The sequence below is a fragment of the Thunnus thynnus genome, chromosome 15 (genome assembly GCF_963924715.1).
Source record: "Thunnus thynnus chromosome 15, fThuThy2.1, whole genome shotgun sequence".
NCBI classification, from domain to species: Eukaryota; Metazoa; Chordata; class Actinopteri; order Scombriformes; family Scombridae; genus Thunnus; species Thunnus thynnus.
Window position 1 is genome coordinate 24,243,556 of NC_089531.1, and position 21,296 is coordinate 24,264,851.

The window sequence follows — 21,296 nt, forward strand, 5'->3', positions numbered from 1 at the left end:
CTGCCTTAAAGCAAATAAATGTCACAGTCTTGGAATATGTAGATTAAATGTTTTAAAAAATATTTGGAGGGCTTGATTAGTAAATGGCTTACTTAGGCTTATTTAAATCAAGGAGGACCTATTTTAACCACTTGCTACTGGATTGGGTTAAATGGGGTTAAAATAAATAATAAATATTAATAAATTAGCTCAAACAGGACATTTAGAAAAGACACACATTGACAGATTGCTTTTATTAATGGACTATGATGTTTGGTCATGCACCAAAGGCCCAATGTACAGTTTCTAGTTTTAAGTAATATGGAAATCATTCTCCCATGAAATGAGAGCAAAATTTAATGGACCAAAACACTGAAAAAAAAAAGAATGAAATTAGCCAAACTGCATATATTGGCATGATGCAATTTGAGCTTTAAAACACAAAATAGTATCCCTTTAGTAATATAATACAGGTCAAAATATTTCACATTTGGTTCTGACTTTTTGTGGCTTAATTTTTCTAAGAGAAATCTATACACAAAACTATTTCACTTCAACCAAGTGGGGTGCCACCTTAAAGTAAAGAGTACAGTAACATCTCTTCACATAGCATGTCCGTGATGAGAGAAGAAACATATGCATTAAAGGGTTGCAACATAACTTTATTTGTTTTGTACAGTATTTCCACTGAACAACTTTAAATTTAATATATTTTCTTTACATTTTTAATATTGTTGCTGTTTCCTATATGTATTTTTTTCCCATGTTCATGTTTGTGTGTCATGTTCAGTTGAAGTGTATTAGTTTCTCGTCACTCATTCATACCGTCGGTAAAGTCAAGTCAAGTCACAGTTTTAAGATGGGTAATTTTGAGAAAATGAAAAAACCAAAAACAAGAATAGAGAAAATAAATACATGTAAAAGAAATGAGAGGACCAGAGCAGACAATACATCAGTACTGGTCAGTGATGGCATATGAAAAGTATTTTACAAACATGTAGCATTGTAAACATTTGTAGCGTAGACAACATTACTTGACCAAGCCAAGCATGGCTTTAGATTTTGATATAGACATGAACAGCTTCTAGGACGGAAGACAAGTCAGATTTGGGATATTTAGTGATGTCTTTTCAATTCCCAATAGATAACAAGGTTCCTGATCATGCAGCCTGACTAAGACAAACTTTTACTCTAAACACAATTATCCAAAAATATAGCCCAGAATATCCTGATCAGGAAAAAGATCAAGAAAAGCAGAAAAGGCTTGTATCCTCACCTCCTATTTCATTTCATTTTATTTTTTTCCTGTGACATGTTCTAATGAGGCTTTTTCTCCACTTCTCAGAAGTGATTAGAATTGCATCTGAATCCCTGTCAATGTATCAGAACATACATATAGTTTAACTTATAATACTTTTTAATGTAAATCACTGCACAATTTCTGAATCCCAGATTTTTTTTATCTTAGAAAAGTGTCAAGTAGGTGCCTCTGTTAGCTCCGCCCGGTGGAAGGAGCGTCACCTGTGAGAGCAGTTTATAGGTGGATCTTTGCCTCCGGGGTGCCTGATTTTTGGACAATATTTATTGCAGTCTTCTGGATTGTTCTGCAGGTTTTCTAAGTCCCCAAACAGTACTTGAACTTGAGAGAAAAGAAAAACTGAGAAGAGAGGGACTGAGCTATTGTAGCTTCTAATGAAAAGAAGCAAGTTTAAATGGACTGAAGCAAGCTCTCAGTCATACGGACTAGGTCAACACAAGCCAATTACATCAAACTATTGAAAACAAAACATGAACTCAATCATTTCAATCTGCCTTCAAGATGACAAAACTTTGGTAAACTAACTTTGACAGTAAGGTTAGTACGTGAAATTGTCTGCTATGATAGTCGCTTCAGTTTCCACAATTTGCATCATGTGCCACATTTACTACAACATCTCTATCAGCGCAGTTTCTTTTTGCACAGAGAGGGACTGGCTGCAGGCCGACACCTCAAGAAAATGCTAATATTATACTCTGTTTCCACAGCGTGGAATCAATTCCTTGATTCCAAAACATTTGCAGCTTAGCTATGCACAGTGAAAACCATTATAGTTTAGAAGACTGTAAGAGTGGGGACCATCACACCAATGGATAACAAGTCGCTGGAAAGACCAGTTTTATGCAGTTAATAAAGTCCCCCTCCCCCCCAGACAATTACACTTCCTTAATTCAATTCCTTATGTAGGTGCCCACAGTAAAGAATGCCACTTTTCCAAAGAAGCAATGGCAAATAATGTAACTTTAAAGATAAGGAAAATAGAGCAGCAATGTTTTGCACAAAATGTGTGCACATTCAAGTAAATAAAAGATATAAAGAAAAAAAAAAACAAATCTATAAGTCAAAGACAGATACATAAGAACCTCCAGTCTTTGTTGGTCGGATTGGCACTTTTGTGAATAGGAGTGCATTTTCATTTTTCAGAAATATAAATATTTTTTTCCTGGTTGATGCACTGATTTTTTTTTTCTTTTTTTCTTTTTAAACATTGCAATTCTGGCATTATTTGTTGGCCAAGCGCAGAACTGGCCGTGAAATCGAAGACTTCAGTTTATAAATGCTGCTCTACACATCTGTCATGTAGAGGTTAAGTTCTTGATGCTCAATTATTCATGATTTGACCTCTTAACGTCTACAAGGAGCACACGTGTTCTGTGGATATCATTATCAAGTCATGTGGCAGAAATAAAACAGCATCTCTTACATAAGTATGTTCGCCTGTTAATTAATGCTTTAACGGTTGTGTGTAACATAACAGAAAAAGAAGAGTATGTGTATCCAAAAAGATGATCTACCAAATCAAAGAAAAATATTCTTGGTCAAAAACAGAAGTAACAGAATTGTGCTGACAGTTCTGATATAATGTTAGGTCTAGTTTAGTAATCCACAGAACAGGGGCTCCCGGACTCTGATAGGGACATAGTCATAGAGTCAATCAACCTCTTTCTCACACAGTGCCTGTCAGTCAAACATCACACGGACCACAGTTCTGCTCATCCACAACGCCTAAACGCTGACCCCAGATCAGCTTCTGTCAAGAGGCGGAGCTGATCTGAGGTCAGGGTTTACAGGGTTAATATAAACCATCATAAGTCATGTGGCTAGAAACAACAAAAAAAAGTTTCCATGAGACCTCTGTGTGTGTGCACCGAAACGCTTTTGAATTCAAGGAAAAATTATCTTTTCATTTTCTCAATTAAAACAGAAAACAGTCTCAATTTAAAACACAACCAAGGGCAGCGTTTTTCATAAATAAAGAAAATATACTACGCGCACTGAAAGCAAAACAAAAAAACAAAAAAAAAAAAGCCAAATTGGCAATTCTCAAACTTTTGGGAAAAGAAAAAAAAAACAAAAAACCAACAACTATGGAAATTATTTTCTTTGCCACTAGCCACTCATCTGTGTGAGGTGTGTGTTTCAGTGTCTGCTGGTGTTGTATGCAAGTGTGCATGAAGTGTGCGCAAATATATATGTATATATAAATGCAGATATATAAAATTCAAGTATCTATATACTTGAATTTCTGTTGCAGTTAGGCTTGTCACTTGTATGAGTTATATCCCTAGCCAAACTCTGGATGTTGTTAGACCCATGAGGGGAGAAAGAAGCGGCGTAGACTTTCCTAGTCAGGCAGAGGATCGGCTATATACATTAATACCTATATATCACAATGGAACCATGCAAAAATCATACCGGTTGTCATTCCCATTTCTCAAATCTATTGTGATATTGAATGCCATAAATTCTATCAACTCTACCACTATACAAAACACCACCACCGTCACTACACTATCACTGTTAACACCACCAAACCAATACGCTATGGCCCAATTTCTAGCCCGTACAGCGACGTCTCACAGTGTGTCTTCAACACTGTTCTCTATCTCTCTGTGCCAACTGTCTGTTTGGCCAGGGATATTCAGTGACAGTAGGCAGGGTAATATAACACCATGCAAAAACCCTACCACATATAACTGGGGAAGAAGAGGGAGCAGAGGGCCTCGCTGAACAGCAGCAACCTGTTTACACAGGGCGTCAATGGTATCAGGAAATTATAACTAGAAACATTGTGTCTTATGTAATTTCCTCGCCATGTCTGTACCAGAAGTGGCGTTTCGCCCCACTTTAAGCATCTGTAATCCCTATAATTCAGTTTCATATAAAAAATGAGTTTGGTTTGCTGCTGCTGTCGGCTCTTTTCCTCCCCTCTGTCCCCAGCTATGCCTTGTTTAATAGTTAGATCACTTCATAATTCAAATGTATTGTTATTAATAACACAGCACACGACGAACATTGGATCTCTAACTATACCACCCTCAAAAACCTGGAATTTTTCTTTTTTTTAAATTTTTTTTTTTTTAGATCATTTATTATATCCTCTAATAACCCAATCCCTTTTCCAATATCCCATTCGGAGCCCTTCCTAAATGTAGATTATTCTGTTTGCTCAATTTTTACACTTCTTCCCACCTCAAACCCTAATCCCCCAAATTTGTCCCACTTAAAAAAAAAAAAAAAAGTTGAAAAAAAAAAGAAATCACACTTCTTAGCTTGGGCATCAGACTCAGGGCAGCAGAAAGCCCTTGACAGCGAGTGGACATTTGTGTGTCTGACAGAAACTCCACCAGTGGATAGTGTCGCCTCTGAACCCCCTGTACAGAGGCTACTTTTTTTTTCAGCAGATATGCAGAGACCAGCCCTAAGCCAGATGATCAGGGAGCCTCTTGGCAGCAAACTAAGTGCTTTCCATAGAAGAAAAAGAAAAAAATAATAATAATCACAAGCACTAAAAAAGGGAGCAGATAAATAAGGGTTTTGGGGAAAGTAACTAAAAAAAAGGGAAAATGTTACAAGTAATTTTGTTAAATTGCACTAAGTCAGACTGACATCAAGAGTTGGGCATATTTCACCTCATGCACCCCAGTTTGTGGGCTTTGCATGGGGATGCATGGGTAATCCTGAAAGTAGGAATGTCCCATTGGAAAAGAAATGAAAGTGTATATAAATATGTTAACCAACAAACCATCGTTTCTGCCAATGAGGGAACCTTAGAACTCGCAAATGGCAGGAAGATGTCTGTGTGTGCGTTTAAAGCCAGGGCAGACTCTCACTTTGGGCTATGAGGTGATTACTTCCTCTTCTAAGTGTGATGGACTTGTGCGCTGCTCCTCTTTTTTTTTTTTTTTTTTTTTTCGCCAGCTGACACATGAGTCTGCCCTGCAAAGAAGTCAGTCCACTGGTTGAGGAGAACAGGGGCGTTTTATGCTGGAGAGCGGGACACAGTTTTAGCAGTTTTAGTTTTCCTCCAAAGGGTGGGGTTGTGGGGGAGTAGGGGGGGGTGTTTGTTGTGGTGGTGGTAGAGGGGGGAGGGGCGGGACAGTGGCGGATGAGTAATAGGGAAGAGGGTGTGGAGGTATGACACGGGCATCTAGGGGCCCTCCATGAGATGGACAGGTATGGAGAGGGTAAATGGGTGTATTTTAGAGGAGAGGGGATGCAGCCTTATAGCTGGAAGCCCTCCATGGGGGCCTCCTGCTGGGGGAAAAGGAACTGCTGGTTGGCCTGGTCCACCTGAGGGGCTAGACTGCTATCCTCGTCCTCCACCCCGAAGTAGTGCTCGATTAGGTCGAAGGCCTTCTGGTAGATCTCCTGGTTATCGTGGCTCTGGAGGAACTCTATCTTGTCAAGACCTGGACAGGAAAACAAAACACATCAGCTTGTATAAATAATAATCAGATATAGGCCAGTCACTTTGGTCTATATTTAAAGTGTTGTACTTTTATATTATATAAAAAACACCAATAATGCATCCCATGTGTCACTTATCCATTGTTTTAATTACATTTTTTTGTTTCAGTAGACACCTTTAGGTCGAGCATCATCAGTTCCATTTCCAATTTTACCTTTCTAAAACCAAATCATATATGCTTTATTTTCTATGTATAGATGAGTGTGTGTGTGTGTGTGTGTGTATTTCCTGCACAGTACCATAAGCTTCTTCGATGAGGCTGCAGTAAGGGTTGACTCCAGTGCCGTTGTTCTCCTGCTTGGCCTCCTGCTCGCCCAGCCTCAGGATGTTTTCCAGCCCGTTGAGAGCCACCTGAACAATCTTAGAGTCCATCACCGTCAGCAGGTCGCACAGGGGCTTAATGCAACCCAGGTTGACCAGATACCTACACAACAACACACACAACACAGGCCTGTGAAGACTGGACTGGTTTAACGACACACTCAGTTGAGATGATTAAGTTTCATTGCAGCGTTGTAACTCTTTCATTTATCTAATTAATTCACTTCATTTCAGATAATTCTTCACGGCTCTTTCTCATTATCACCTGAATTTCTCAGCACCATGGCACCTGTGTGTGCATAATATTGCCCTCATTTACACTTCTTCATCACCAAATTTTTCCATGGGGAGCTTAATTTTTTTTTTTTTTTTTTTAATTATTATTTCCGAGAAGCCAAACGTTTTTCAGTCTGTCAGTGTGGGCAAAGGATGTAAACTGTGAACACATGTTGCAAAAACACAGGTAAAAAATGTGACGATCAAGTTGTTGATTGTTTTAAGTCATCACTAAAAGCTTGATCATCAAATGCCTTCACCTACATTTAGTTGGCCCAAAACACCTGGTGCTGACATTAACTTACTGTCCTAATCATTCTGAAGACAGTAGTTTCTTTATTGTGAGTCTGACCTGATCTGTTCTGGTGTTCCTCCAGAGGTGGCGTTGGTGATGGCCCAGGCTGCCTCTTTCCTGGTCCTGAACTCAGCTTTCTGCAGAATGTCGATCAGCACTGGGAAGATGTTGGCATCGATGACGGTCTGTGGAGCAGGATAAGATAGGAGATCAGGGGTACGTCTCATGAATCAGCTGCAATAGTTATGACATATTTACTTCAGTAAGCTTCACAAAACCTAATCTTTGACTGGGGCTGTAGTGGTAAAAAAAGAAAGAAAAGAAAGGGATAAACTCTACCTTATCTCAGCTACCACATCCCATCAGTCTTTACGTGTCTATCTCAAAAAACATGATCAATATGGTCTTTATTATAGATACTAGAAATATTTGGAATAATCCAATCTATATTTTATATCAAGTATAATTACATACATATGTAAACAGTTGGTTAGACGAAAAACAATCATGTTTTGTGTTTCTCAGCTGATCATAAACTTTCAGCCAATTTTACTGCAGCGTTTGCAAACATTACCAATGTTAACAACTCCTTAATGACATTAGAAAACATTCATAATTCACATATATTTCTGAAGAAGCTACAGGTGAAATGCAATGTTATCTCCTAATAAAGTCACAGTAAAGTCATTTCAGAGTGTGCTATTTAATTTTGATTTTCACCTAAGATGTTCCTGCGACCGACCAGCACCTGATTGAAAATACTGGCTGTGCATGGGCAGTTCTGTTCACTTCAATATATTTCTATTTAGTGCTAGCCCTTGTATTAAATAGGTTTCAATTACATTTGGCCATTAAAAACATTTAGGAGGCAGCATTTGTATTACAGAGTCACCACATGCAGCACAGATTCATATTAGAGGATTTAAAATGAGATGAAACCACTGATACACGAGCAAAATAGGGTTTTTTCAACAAGCAAAGATGGATCATTCAGAGGGTAAAAGATACAGAATATATTTACATTTAAGTGGGTTATCATAGAAATCATTGCTAATATTTGAGTTCTTGTCAAAGAGCAAACTAATGAACTAATGAATTACTTTTAACATTGATGTCATTACTACAAAACAATATAGCACCTTTAAGTGACACAGTTTCTGCTGCCAAGGCTAGAGAGGATTACTGAGACTTACTGGGGTACCACATGCATAAAGAATTAGCTATAAGATCATGCCAAACAAACATTTATATCTTCTCTGATATAATAATAGAGAATAATTGTCATGAACAAAGTGATGTTACTTAACACTCTGTGAAAAGCTCAGTTTGTTTATTTACTAGAAGCAAGAGAGGCCACTTCTAATGTCGCTAATAATCTCTCATTTCACAGGTTGATTGTGCACAAATATGGCGAATATGGTGGGTCAACGTTTAACTAGGAAGTTGTTTGTAAACTGTGATGGATGTTTACAAAAGTTCTGGTCAACTGTCGGATAAATGTCAACTGTATATCTGTATTATGCAGGACAGAATAAAGACAAACATATTGAACTCAGTTTTAGGATCAGGACGTCCCTGCTTGCAACCCAAATCAATCTATTCATTTCCCATGAGAAAATTGGGTTGTTGCTGATTGTTCACATTTCAGTGATGAGCTTTGTGTGTGTGTGTGTCTCACCTGTATCTGTGCTCGGTTTCCTGCTGTGATGTTTGAGATGGTCCAGCACGCCTCTTTGCGAATAGACTCTTTAGCGCTGCTGAGAAGGTGCAGCAGACAGGGCAGGGCCGAGCAGTTCAACACCACCTACACACAGCAACACAGTGGATAAGAACCTTACAAGCTGTTTATAACAGGGTTCATGAAAGAGCATGCTAAAGCCAACAATGATTTAATCTTACTAACAAACATCACTGTGCAGCCACAGCCCAATGTAGCTTATACCTCTGCACTACAACAACCCAGTACAACAGGGTCACACTGTTGTACTGGTGAAATATTCCTTTATCGTGATGAACATGGCGAGTGTTGATTAACTCGTCAACCAACTTTTAAGAGACTGTAAATGAAGTTGCAGAGTTTCTACAGGATAAACTACTTCTCCATGTGGATTGCAATAAAATATACTTCACTTAATGCTACAGTATTTCATGTGTTTTTAAAAGTTTTTGTCTTGCTAAGTTGTGGGTCTCTTCTCTGAGACAGACACAGGCTGACCCTTGAAACAGATTTAAGTTTAATATACTCTCACCTGCGTCTGGATATCATCTCCAGTGACAATGTTTCCTACAGCTCTCAAGGCAGGGGAGGCAACCTTATAGTCTGTGTGCCTGCAGACAGGGAGGTTCACAGAGAGAAAATAGTAAGTATTTTACAAGTCAGATTTACTGTGACACAGATAACTCAGATTAAAGTCTGGACTTACATGAGTAGTTCTACGAGGCGCCTACAGACGCCAGAGTCGATGACAGCCTGGATCTTGTCATTGGGGCCATCTGAGAGGTAGGACAGGGCCCAGCAGGCGTCTGCCAGCAAGTCTGGGTCACTGCTAAATAAAAGCCTGGACAGTACTGGCAGACATGGTGACACCTAGACAACACAGACATAACCCTTGATTATGATGAGAACCGTTTGAATTCAACGATATCCATGAATCACAGAGAAACATCAAGTCAAAACTGTGCAGTAGATTAGCAGTCGGGGGACTATACTGGGTCTTTCACTATTTTTTTATCACAGTAAGCAAAGCACAATTAAAATCTATGATCACAGTCTCCTGTTTAGCTGCTTCAGTGTGAGGGTCCTGCATGCTAGCTCGCTGTCACAATGTCATGATTTACAGGGACACTTAAATAGAACAAAGCCATCGTTAATGTTATTAATAACACCTGTACTTTTCCTACCATGGCAAGTCAAAACGTCTGCAGGGTTAACATGGTTTTACATAACAGTTATGTTTTTATGTTAGTCTGGTGTAATTCTATGGTTTAGCAACAATATTTACTGAACTTCAGTTAGAGATCGGGTTTTTGTATGAATGACGATGTCCATTAAAAGGTAGAGTCAGTGATTCTAATCCAATACGCTTTTTGTCAGATTCAGTTAATATCTCCTCATGGTCCGCTAGCTGTCCGTTCTGTAAACACAGTGGCACGGAGCGAGTCACACAACACTACTCTAGCCAATCAGCAGCAGGGGACGTTCTTGCTCGTGCAGGGGACAGGGGGAAGTCATGAGAGCAGCTGTCTGTGTGAGGACATGAAAGTCTTCCATCTCCAGCACCCGTTGAAAGGTGGGAAAGAGAGGCCGTGGCTAATTCAATAGAAAGCATTTTCTCACGGTACAGATATGCTTCCATTTTATTAAATGTTATCAATCCACACTGAATCAAAGATAGTCTCACAGAGACCCCCTGTATTTTTTTACGCTCTGAGTCTGTTTCTGACACGTTTAGGTAAGCCTAATCTAAGCAGGCAGCTGTTTAAATAACACAAATATCCCACTGTGTATGTGTTTTGAACTTATTAACTGTATCAATGAATCAATAAATACAAAAACTGTTGATTTCTTCCCATGGAGTCGACATACAAACTATTTTGGTTCAGTAAATTTCTGCTGTCAGTCAGCCTGGTGGAGGCAGTTTGTTCTCCAGGAGCTGCTGCTGACTGACAGCTGCTTCTGTGGACAGAGACGCTGAACGCAGGTCGAGTGAGAAGTGAGGAGGCTGCACTGGACTGGTGTGCTCATGAGATTAAATTTTTATTCCGCTCATGATTAAGTGTGAAAGGAACAGAAGTGACTCTACAGCTGACACATCGCCATGGATTCCACCATGTTTCTCTTTGCCTTGGGAATGAGCGTCTGTGAATTTGGGGGGGCAGAGCTTCTGAAGGAGCATGAAGGGAGGGGTGTACCTTTAACTTGTGACAATGATCTGTTATAAATGGGTGAACTGCAGGCTGAACTGTGGTTTGACAACAACACTTTCCCAGATTGTAAAAGGACAGCAAAATATGAAATACCCTTGAAAAACTAATGGGTCTGTTTTCAAATTACAATGTTTTTGATGTTGACTCATAGGGAGAAATGGAACCTTTTCAAAAGCAGGTGGAGGGTTTTTTCCTCTACAGAGATTAGACAGAGCCCACACTGCATTCCTAGTCATGGTCAATCTAGTGGATTTGGTCAGAAGCCTGAAATGACAAAGAAAAGCAGAACTCGTTGCATTAGATGTATCACAAATGTGCTATAGGTATAACAGCTAGAAGCTTGAATAAGGAATTCCGCTTAAGAGACAAAGAGAATGATTTACATTAATAGTGGTGGAAGGATGTTGCAGTTCAGCACATAGTCCCTGCACACTGCACTATCCCCTGCAATGTTTCCCAAGGCCCACACCGCCTGCAGGGAGAAAACATACAAAACTTTGTTGACCTAATGAGATTAGGTACATGAGTGGAACAATGCAAGACAATAGTCAACACAAACACAAATTGTTATGCTAATCAAACTGTGTGTGTTACCTGTTCTTGGACATCCTCAAAGTCCGAGTTAAGTAATTCTATGAAGATTGGCACTGCTCCAGCCTCAATCACCGTCTTTGTCTGCATGGATGTGCCTGATGCTATGTTGGTCAGAGCCCAAGCGGCTTCAAACTGCAGAGGCACAAATGTCACAGAAAAAAGTAGCACTTAAAAAATTTTCTACCATGGAGCCTTAATGTTTTACATTAAATGTGAGGAAACCTTGGGATTCTTATTGGAATATTGGCTCATCTCAACAAACAAGAATTCACATTTCAATTCATTTTACATTAGTAAGCTATTCAGGCGTTGGAGATGACAGCTGACACCTGACTGCTTTGTGCAGAGCAGCAAAATGACAGCTGATCAGGAAGCTGTTTAATGCAAAGCTATGCATTGCTTTGACTTACTAACCATCAGATAGAGTGTATGTTGGCCTGCGTCAACAAAATCTAACACGGTATGCTGTGCATAACTGAAAGGAATGCATCTGATAATGTTTAAAAAGGTTAGCAACCAGCATGTCAGGTGACATTTCTTGACTTGTCAGTGAGACACAAATTTTACTGGCATTTGTCACTAGACATCTATTACATTTAGACATCCCGTGCACAGAAGATGTTTTAACTGTGTAAGTGGGTGTTTTTACGAACTGACCTGTAGTGTGCAGTTGACACTTTTCTTCAGGAACTCCACAAACCTCTCCACTACTCCAGGCGTGTTTATAACTTCATCAATTGGTGGGTTAGGCTCTGAAAGGAATAGAGGTCATACTGTATGTAAATATTTTTGTTTGGACTGTGGTGACCCCATGACTGTTACCACTGTTATGTAGAGTCATAATAAGGACACAATACGTACCTTTGGAAAGTAGTTTTCTGAACTTTTGTGTTGTGGTGAGCTGAAGCTCTGGGTCCTCTGAGAAAAGCATCTCAACCATGTCTCTGGTAATGACTCCTTCCTGCAACAATACATGCACAAGCACTCTGAGCATTTAATCTACTCAGCACAGACTCCACTGTTCTCAACCCACAGGCTGGAAAAGAAGCTAGAAAACAATAACAAGAGGAGTGCACTCAGCACAAAGCAGATCTCTGCAAGGTGTGTCTCCCTTACAGTCGAGATGGCAGCGATGATAACAAACGCCAGGGATTCATTCATCTTGTATCATGCCATGACATCATACTTTATAGCATAAGGTTCATAACATATCAGATATGGAATTAATCTGCAGATGCTCCGCTTCAAGATAAGACCAAACTTTTCTATATACAGTTTTGAGCCATGACAAAGGCCAAAATGTGACCTGCAACAGACTAGATAAACCTTGTTTTTAGCCTAGCATACTGCTGGAAATGCCTTATTACAGCCGCTGCCAACCCCTGCCTTGTGTGTATATGTGTGTAATCCTTTTTAGTGTTTTAGTGCCTGTCAAGCAGTCCCAAGGTTCGGCTGCTCCTCCCACTTCTTGGTTGGCCTCTTCGGTGATCCTGATTGGAGCAGCACCCAGTCCAGCGCACCAATTCAGTTGGTGCTATTGGGGGACTGAGTCTACAAATAATTGGCCAACTTGTCAGTCGGCGCAGCGGTGACTCTGATCAGCTCACCACCATGCCTCTCGTTGTTTGCCGTGTAAGACTGTTAGAGATCTGTTTGTGAATTAGAATGAGGTGCTAGTTAACTACCTGAGGCCTGGGCCAGGTATAGTTTTGTTATTACTGATAACTCACACGATGAGCATTTGCTTTGTTGGAAACACTAGTAGCAGGGGTGCTGTTTTGACTGTTTTTGGTCAAGTGAGAGTTAGGCAGTGAGGTTTTATTTTCATTTTGGCTTCTTTTAGATAAAGAGAGTTGTAGCTTTTGTTTTAAAGAGCTCTCTTTTGGTTATATTTGGTTACTTATTTTGAACAATACTCACAGGCCCTTTTTCTTTGTCGTTTGCATTTTTTTAATAACAATCTAAGGTCCTTGTCAATAAATATTTTAATTTTACCCACTAAATCTGGTTTTATGTTGCTTCCCTTCCCCCTAATGGGCTGGGTCGTAACATGCCTTTTGCCATGTTGTACTGCATATCATAAAATGACGAGGACTGCTGAAAAGATGAAAGTCCAAGTTTTACAATAGGCTCATAAGGAATGGTGTTATAAAATATGTTTCTCAAAATTTGTGAAATACCACAACCACAAGAGGTCATTGAACATACAGTCATGAATGTGCACAAAGTAAATTAAGCTGATGGGTCCAGTAGTATGCGAGGTTAGCTGCGGAGAGATACACACACATGCGCGCACACATACACAACCAAACGCATGATATCCTCCAGGCTTACGCCTGGCGGAAATAACAAAACTGAAATGCAATGTAAAATAAACCTCCGGTGGGTCCTGTTTAAGCCTCTCTTTGTCTACGTTGTGTCAGTGGCATTAGGAAAATAGACACTCACTGTTACTGGAGAGCTGAGGTGGGAGTCCACCAGTGGACTCTCGAACATGGCTTCCTCTTCATTGAGAACATCCACGTTCCTCCTCTTGAAAAGCTGTGATTACAGAATTGTCAGAGTCAGAGACACAGTTAAGCCAGAGTATTTCCCCTATACATAGACTACAAACTGATAAACTCAAACTGGGAGATAAAGGACCTGATGAGTGGAATGGACAAGGTTTAGTTTAATACCTGTTGTTCTCGTTTCTGTTTCCTGAGTTGGATGCCCTCCTCCTCTCTTCTGCGCCTCATCTCTTCTGGGTTCAAGGCTTTGTTCTTGTAGCGGTTCATCCTGTAGTTATCCTTGGCCGGACTGGCTGACGGCTCTGATGGGCCACAGACAGGTAAGCATTACGATAAAGCAGTAAGTAGGAAACAAAATAGTGCAGAATTTGGACCATCCGAATTGAACTTAAAGAATACACCATGTGTAAAGACAAAGTTTGTATTTGTTCTCCCTGACATCTCTAATAATAGGCCATGATGATGAAACAGCATGTACACAGGTCTATATATAAAAAGGCCTTGAATAAACAGGCTCATAGAGACTGGACAACACAGCCCAAAAATACACACACACGCATATGCAAACACACACTGCTAAGCTATTCATCAACTAGTCAGCTGGTGGGCAGAACAAACATAATTATTCAGTGAAGTTAAATCGCAGAGTTAGCATAAACTGGTGCCCACACAGGACAAACTGCCCATTCTCAGCATTTGTGCAGTCATGCCACCAGAACAGGGCACTGGGCAGATCCCTGAGTCACCCAGGGCAACAAGCGAGAGAAAGAGAGGTAGGGACAACATTGAAACCTGCCACCAGCGCAGAGTGGTGCCAACCTTCTGTGCCAAAAGCACCCCATCGTAACAGCGGGGGTTTCCGAGGTTAAATATCGGAACAAGTGGCGCAAATTGAGGTCATGCTTTGGTTTGAGGACATCAACACAACCAGCCTCATAAAAAGCTTATGCATGTGTGTAATGTGTCCAGATGGTAAAGCCACAGGCATGGACGTCACACGAGCACAGGTTGCGACTGGATGCTCTCATTTCTGTAGCGTGTTTGTTATATTAGCTGCTGTGTATGAACTGCACTGAATATTTGCTGGCTGTATAGCACAGAAATAGCTCTGCTGAGAGCACGTCTACATTGGTATTACACTGGAGGAAAGAAAGCAGAATGTTGGGGAGGAGTTCAAGTGTTTGCCGACTCACACCGGAAAGATAGATGCAGTTTTAGATTCTGATGTTTTGAATTAGCTGCTACTGAGATTTCTGCAACTGCACAGAAACAACAGGGATGCAAATCCTCCGTTGTCTCAGCAGCAGATATATCAAAACCTCTACAAACTATTAGCATGGCTACATAGTATCAGTTCTTGTGCAATTTTGGAGAACCAACCCTTTAATTTAGCCTGATAAAGTGAAGCAGAACCACCTGCTCTGGTGACAAATCAAACACCAAGGATGGTTCAAGTAAGGACACTTTTCCAATATTAAAAAAACTAATTAAGCCTGAGGGAGGAACAGGACTCCTGTTACTTTACTAAAATATAATGACTAGAAGGTTGTGGCCCAGCTTTATTTCTGTGTGCAATATTTCCATTGGACACCACAATGAAGCAGGATGGTATTTACTTGATTAAATATTAAAGACTGCCCCTGCCCCTATTTCATTGGTCGTTTCAAATATATCACTTACCAGTAGGGTTATTGTCAATTACAAATGCTGAGGAAAAAAAAAAAAACAAGCATGACTCTGTACGCGAATAGTCTGGAAAATTTGGGGACTCCTAGTGTCACATGTGCGGTCTGACATGTCAATACATTGCTTACTGGTGCTAGCAAGCTGTCCAAAATGTTCAATGTAATCCCATAGCTCACTGATTTCCACTTCATCGTCAAACTACTCTAATTAAGAACAATTAATTCAATATAATCGTGTCATCCCTAACATGTAATTCTGCGCGTTTGAAGGAAAGGGCTGACTGACAGAGCTAACGTAGCTAACATTAGCGCTAGCACCCAAATTAGTGACTAATAAATATGACTATTCACGTGTGTCACTTCCTAAGCGATGACTTAAAACCTTTTCTTAGTTGTTGAAAGTCCCTTACTAGTTGTAATTGTCGCACACACAAAATACTACCGAACAAACAGCTACATGACGTTTGAAATCTCTTGATAGCGGTAACTTTGCTAACATTACCGCTATCAACACTTACGTACTATAGGTTAATGAACAACGGGAGTCGGAGTGACAGGCGAATGTAACGTTATATTTGCCAACAAGAAAGCCAATATTTTGATATAATAGATAATAACTTAAGACTTTAGTTGTACGTGTGTGTCTCCCCACCTATCATAAGAAAGACGGCACGGCGCGGTGCTAACAGTTAGCTATTAGCCTAACGTTAGTTTCCTTAAGTTTGCTAACAGATGGCGCTGGTTATTTTCTCGGGTTGGAATTATGTTAGTAGTTACACCTTGCATGACATCTGATAATAGATGAAACATTGTCATAACACTGCGCAGTTTTATATGCCGCAAGTGAATTAGCAACTTACAAAGCGCTACTAAAGCTACGCAGCAAAGTTAAGTAGCAACCTAGCAGCTAACGAGCTAACGAGCTAAAAAACAGTGACATGATTTCATAACCATCACTCCCGGCGACATGGCACAACCTTTAACGATCTGAACGTAACATTTGTACTCTTGATTTACGGAACAAGCTTACCCATTGTGTCCTATATGGTTTGAGAGTATCACGTCGTGTAGATATGAGTCAATTTTAAATCCTTTCTCTCTTCTAGCTTTCCAGAATTTGCTCTTGTAAGCAATATGTCGGCCGGGAGACGGAAACGTCAAAATATAACGCCGACTTCCTGCCACCAGAGGCCGCACCAGCTTCACAAAACACTCGCCTCACAGTTAGACACCTAAAATACCAACTATATGTTAATAATCAACTTAAGGCTGGACTTATTTAATTCTCAAAAAGTTACACTGGTCAGTCATGTTAACCTCTTACCAGGCAAACCATTTTTGTGCACAAACCTGAAAATAATGTGCCCAAGATAAGAAGGTTACTTTTCTTCAACCCCTTTGATTTAGTCATAACCCTGGTCTTGTTTAAAAGGTAAATTTTTAAATTTCATAACCAAAAAGCCTGAATGAGTATAAGTGATCCTGAAAATAATGCCACCAAGGCTAAAGTGTTCCACGGTTGGGATTGTGTCGCTTAACAGGTAAAGCTGAACTGTCCCAGTTTATCCATAAAGTACCATACCAGTTATTAGGGGAGGGCAAGAGGACACATGACTTTTTGTTTACATGTTGCAGTCTTCTTCCAAAAGTCACTGTTTCTCAATGCTGTCCCCATTTTGCATACCCTCTGGCATGGTTCAGATACCTCTCTGTCTTGGATCTGCATGTGTCACTCTGGCTTTGAAATGGTGTGTGTTTGTGTGGTTTTGTGTGTGTGTGTGTGTGTGTGTGTGTGTGTGTGTGTGTGTGTGTGTGTGTGTGCGCAGTCAAGGCTCCCCAGTGTTTTTATCAAATTGAACGTGACACAATAATACAGGTGAGGGGTATCCATGGTCAATTTGCTGGGAGCAGGTAGTGGTAAATTACTGCACTATAGTGTGATACAGCATTGTCCTCTGACATGGGCCCCCTGAGGAGGCCTGAAGAGATACACCAGAAAAATACTTTAGGGGGCAATGTTGTACAAATAAAATGGCAGCAACGGGTCATGCACTGCTGTCAGGCTGACTCTTTCCCCTATTAGAAAGGGTGTTGGAGGTCAAGTCAACTGTAGCACAACTGAGATACTTTCCCATGATTACAATTTCTTAGCAGACAAGAACAAATATTGTTCATAGATCCAGGCTCTCGCAGAGTAGCCACAGGCTCTGGGTCGAGCTTCACTCAGCCAAGCCATGAGGGCTGAGAATTCACAGCCTTCAGCAGGTGTGCTGGCACAGAGATGAATCAAAAGACTGCTTTCTGGAGAGCAGCTCTCCACTGGTATCAAATAACACAAACACACAGGACCAATTTGTGCTACGGAGGCAGCATTCAAATGCTCTCAGATCCAGTCCGCAGGGCTGTAGCTGGGGCTCATCGAGTCCGATTTCACAGGGCCTCCTTTGTGAGTTCTTTGCCTTTCTCATTTCTAGGCCTGCTGAAGCACATCATACAACAGCCTACACTTTGCAGAGAAGCAAAGGCTATTCATTAGTTAATGCCATACAGTAAAGACTGCCTGTGTAATGGAATCATAAGAGCAAAGCAAGGCACATAACTGAAGGGTTTTAAACTGAAGTATATAAGGAACAATCCATTCTGCTGTAGTCTCCCGCTCACTGTTAGCTCATAATGAAGCTATAATAAACACTACAATCAATACCCACTTTTCCCATCCACATTCAAACTGCTGTAAATTAAAGAGAAAAAAGATCAAAATTAACAAACAGGAAGACCTCTCCTGCCGACCTCATTAGTGGCCATTGCTCGTCCAGGTTGAGTCAGCAATACTGAGAAACCGCACTGCATTTTCAACAAGCAAATTAACAACGCCGCTACAGCATGGTGAGAGCTACAACTAGGTGTTGATTAAGTGCGATTTCATCAAAATGAGTTTTTAGTTTCGTCTGAAAAGAAGATGCAGTGTTTGTTAATTGTATTTCCACTGCAGGAACCTTCTCTATGACCAGATTTTGAAGGAATTAAAAGAGCTTTATTCAGAGATCTGCACATCTCTGTACTGTATGCTGAATGATTGAATGACTGATGGCATAAATCCTTTTCACTTGTAAGGAGACTTCTTTATCTAGCGGAGAGGTTTCATAGGCAAATGTCTGCCCTGTTTTGCATCATGCTCCTGGCAGCCTATCCATGATGAAACATCACACAGGTCTCTGATCTCTGCAGGTGGAAACCACAGCAACAAAAAATGTGACACAGACAAAAATAATATGTACCACATAAGGAGGCTAATAACATCAAAGAGCATGTTTGCAGAGTAAAAACTCAATTATAAAGCGTCAAAAGCAGTTTGTTTTTGATTGTGCTTATTTGATTGTGCAAATATACCCAGTTTAAATGGCTCCTTAATTCAATTACACCAAATATGATAATAAGGCTAGTTTGCTGAAATGCGAGAATGTGGTCGGGCCGCCTCTGGGAGAGAGAACATCTGCAAGGCTCTGTGCTGAACGCTTTGTGTGAGAGTAATAAAGGGTGAGAGAGATAACGCCATGGGGAGGATAGTGTGTGTGGAGAGAGCAGTGTAACAGTGCATGTGGGGTGTGAATGGAAGAGAGGATATACTGTATGTCTTCATAATATAGTGTTGAAAATCCATTCAGCACTGTCCATTCCTTACTTTTTTATCTGACGACTGTGGCCTCCTCTCTCTCTCTCTCTCTCTCCGTCTCTCTGTCTCCCTCTCGCTTACTGACATCTACCAGGTGGTGGAGCAGATAAGTAAGATGCTGAGTAGGTAATTTTAGAATATTCTAGCGGATCATTCGATCATTTTTTTGCGTGTGAGCGGGAGATTTGTGGGAACCATTTGAATACTAATGTGTAATATTCACCTCGCAGGATAAAACACTCGGAGAGACAAATCTGTAACCAGGGATTGAAGGCACCGACTAAAAATGACATTGTTATTGAGCAAATATGACAACCACTTTTCAGTTGAGACGAGTAGAACTGTGTAGGTCTCAATTTATCTCTAAGTGTCTGTCTGGGTTGTCCTGGTGTGATGATCCATCTGTCTTAATCCAGTCAGACCTCTCAGGTCGTCTAAAGCACTGGTTCTCATAATTTCTGGGGGTTGCCAGATGGTCGTGGAGAAAAAAATAACAAAAACATAACATAACATAACATGACATATAACATATTTTAGACTGGGGGATAGGTTTGACATCGCCTGTACCTGTGATATAATTTGCCTTAGAATAGATTTAAGTGTGTTTGTGAGAGTCAAAGTGTGCGTGCACGAGTTCTGATTGGACACACACAAAAAAAACTTTTTCATGTTGGTGCTTTTGTGCCATAGTATTGTGCTTAACCAAGCAGCTATAGCCAGTTTTGCTAGCTATCACATTGAATGACTATGGCACGATGGCTTCTCAAAAAAAGTATTCCAACTCAAGACTCGGGCCAACAGGTGAGTCACCTGAAAGTCTGACAGCAGCACTATCAACTGTGAAACACAAGATGCCGGCGGTTCCAACAGAGCCCCAAGCTCCCAACACGCTTTGGAAATGTCACCCTGACTTTCTGCAATATAGATTTATGTGCATAGCCAAAATCAACAGGGAATACCCACAGTGTGTTATTTGTTCAGAAGCGCTTGCACATGAAAGCTTAAAACCAGATAAACTTAAGAGACATTCGGAAACAAAACACACCTCTCACACCAAGAAACCCTTAGAGTTTTTTTGAGGTAAGGAAGGAATACTACGGAGCCAAAAGACAGTGGTGATGGGTACACTACAGTCCCTGCTAAGGCCCTGCCAGCTTGATATGAAGTGACATATCTGGTGGCTCAATTGAAAAAGCCCCACACTATTGCTGAGAGCCTCATCCGCCCAGCAGCCATTCCAATGACAAGAGCTATGCATGGTGAGAAAATAGCTAGCACAGACTATTCCGCTGTTAAATGACACAATGGAGCGGTGAATTCATGACATGGCAAACAATAGAAAAACCAGCTCATGGACAGAGTAAAGAAAAGTGAGAGATTTTCACTGCAAACGGACACATCGACAGATGTGTCAGGTGATGCACAGCTGATTGTATTTGTGAGATACAGCTTCAAGGTAAAAATGTATGAGGATATGTTGTTTTGCAAGTCACTGGAGGGAACTTGTACGGGTCGCAACATTTTTAACAAGCTGGACAGTAAAATGCACAAAGAGGGACTACGCTGTGAAAACTGTGTCTCTGTGTGAAAGGAACTAAAAGCTTGCATTTTCTAATCTGCTCCAAATGTAAAATTTTCACACTGCCTTATCCACAGAGATGGCCTAGCTAGCAAGAACCTCGAGCCAGAACTCCTTGGTGTTCTCCAAACAGCGGTTAAAATGATTAACTTCATAATATTCTGACCAGTGCAAACCGGACTGTTCGCAACACTCTGCTCTGAAATGGGATTGAACATTGAATCACTACTGTTTCACACAGAGGTCAAATGGCTTTCTCTGGAGAAAGTATTGACTGTTTGAACTGCATGAAGAGGTCCGTATCTTCCTATCAGATTGTGGTTCTTCCCTTGCTGACTGACCTGAAGTGGGTTGCTAGCTTTGCATATTTGTCAGGCATTTTTGATAAACTGAACTGTCTAAACATGTCCCTCCAAGGCCCAAACACAACCGTCCTTGCTCTTTTTGACAAGGTAACAGTATTTAAAAAGAAACTGGATTTACATATTTATGTGAAAAGACATTTTCCATGCAGACATTCATCAATAACAAATACAAATCATGGCTCATCAGAATTGAAGATGATCTTCATGTGGCACTCTCCAACATAAAACCAAGAATACAGTTGCTTTGTTCAAATAAGCAGGCCCAGCCATCCCACTAAAATGTGTGAGGGTAAGTGAATGATG

At 40.5% G+C, this 21,296-nt stretch overlaps 1 protein-coding gene across 1 annotated transcript; it reads right to left on the reverse strand.

Annotated features, from left to right (window-relative positions):
• Positions 1-620: 620 nt before the first annotated feature.
• kpna6 (karyopherin alpha 6 (importin alpha 7)) lies at positions 621-16,552 on the reverse strand. Its single transcript, XM_067611487.1, has 14 exons — positions 16,407-16,552; positions 13,860-13,993; positions 13,630-13,722; positions 12,043-12,142; positions 11,839-11,933; positions 11,182-11,313; positions 10,971-11,059; positions 10,752-10,851; positions 9,084-9,247; positions 8,910-8,988; positions 8,339-8,464; positions 6,718-6,845; positions 6,008-6,192; positions 621-5,709 (listed from the first exon to the last, which is right to left on the reverse strand). Exons 1-14 carry the CDS (start codon positions 16,408-16,410, stop codon positions 5,522-5,524), a joined length of 1,617 nt encoding a protein of 538 aa, XP_067467588.1. The 5' UTR covers positions 16,411-16,552; the 3' UTR covers positions 621-5,521.
• Positions 16,553-21,296: the final 4,744 nt, after the last annotated feature.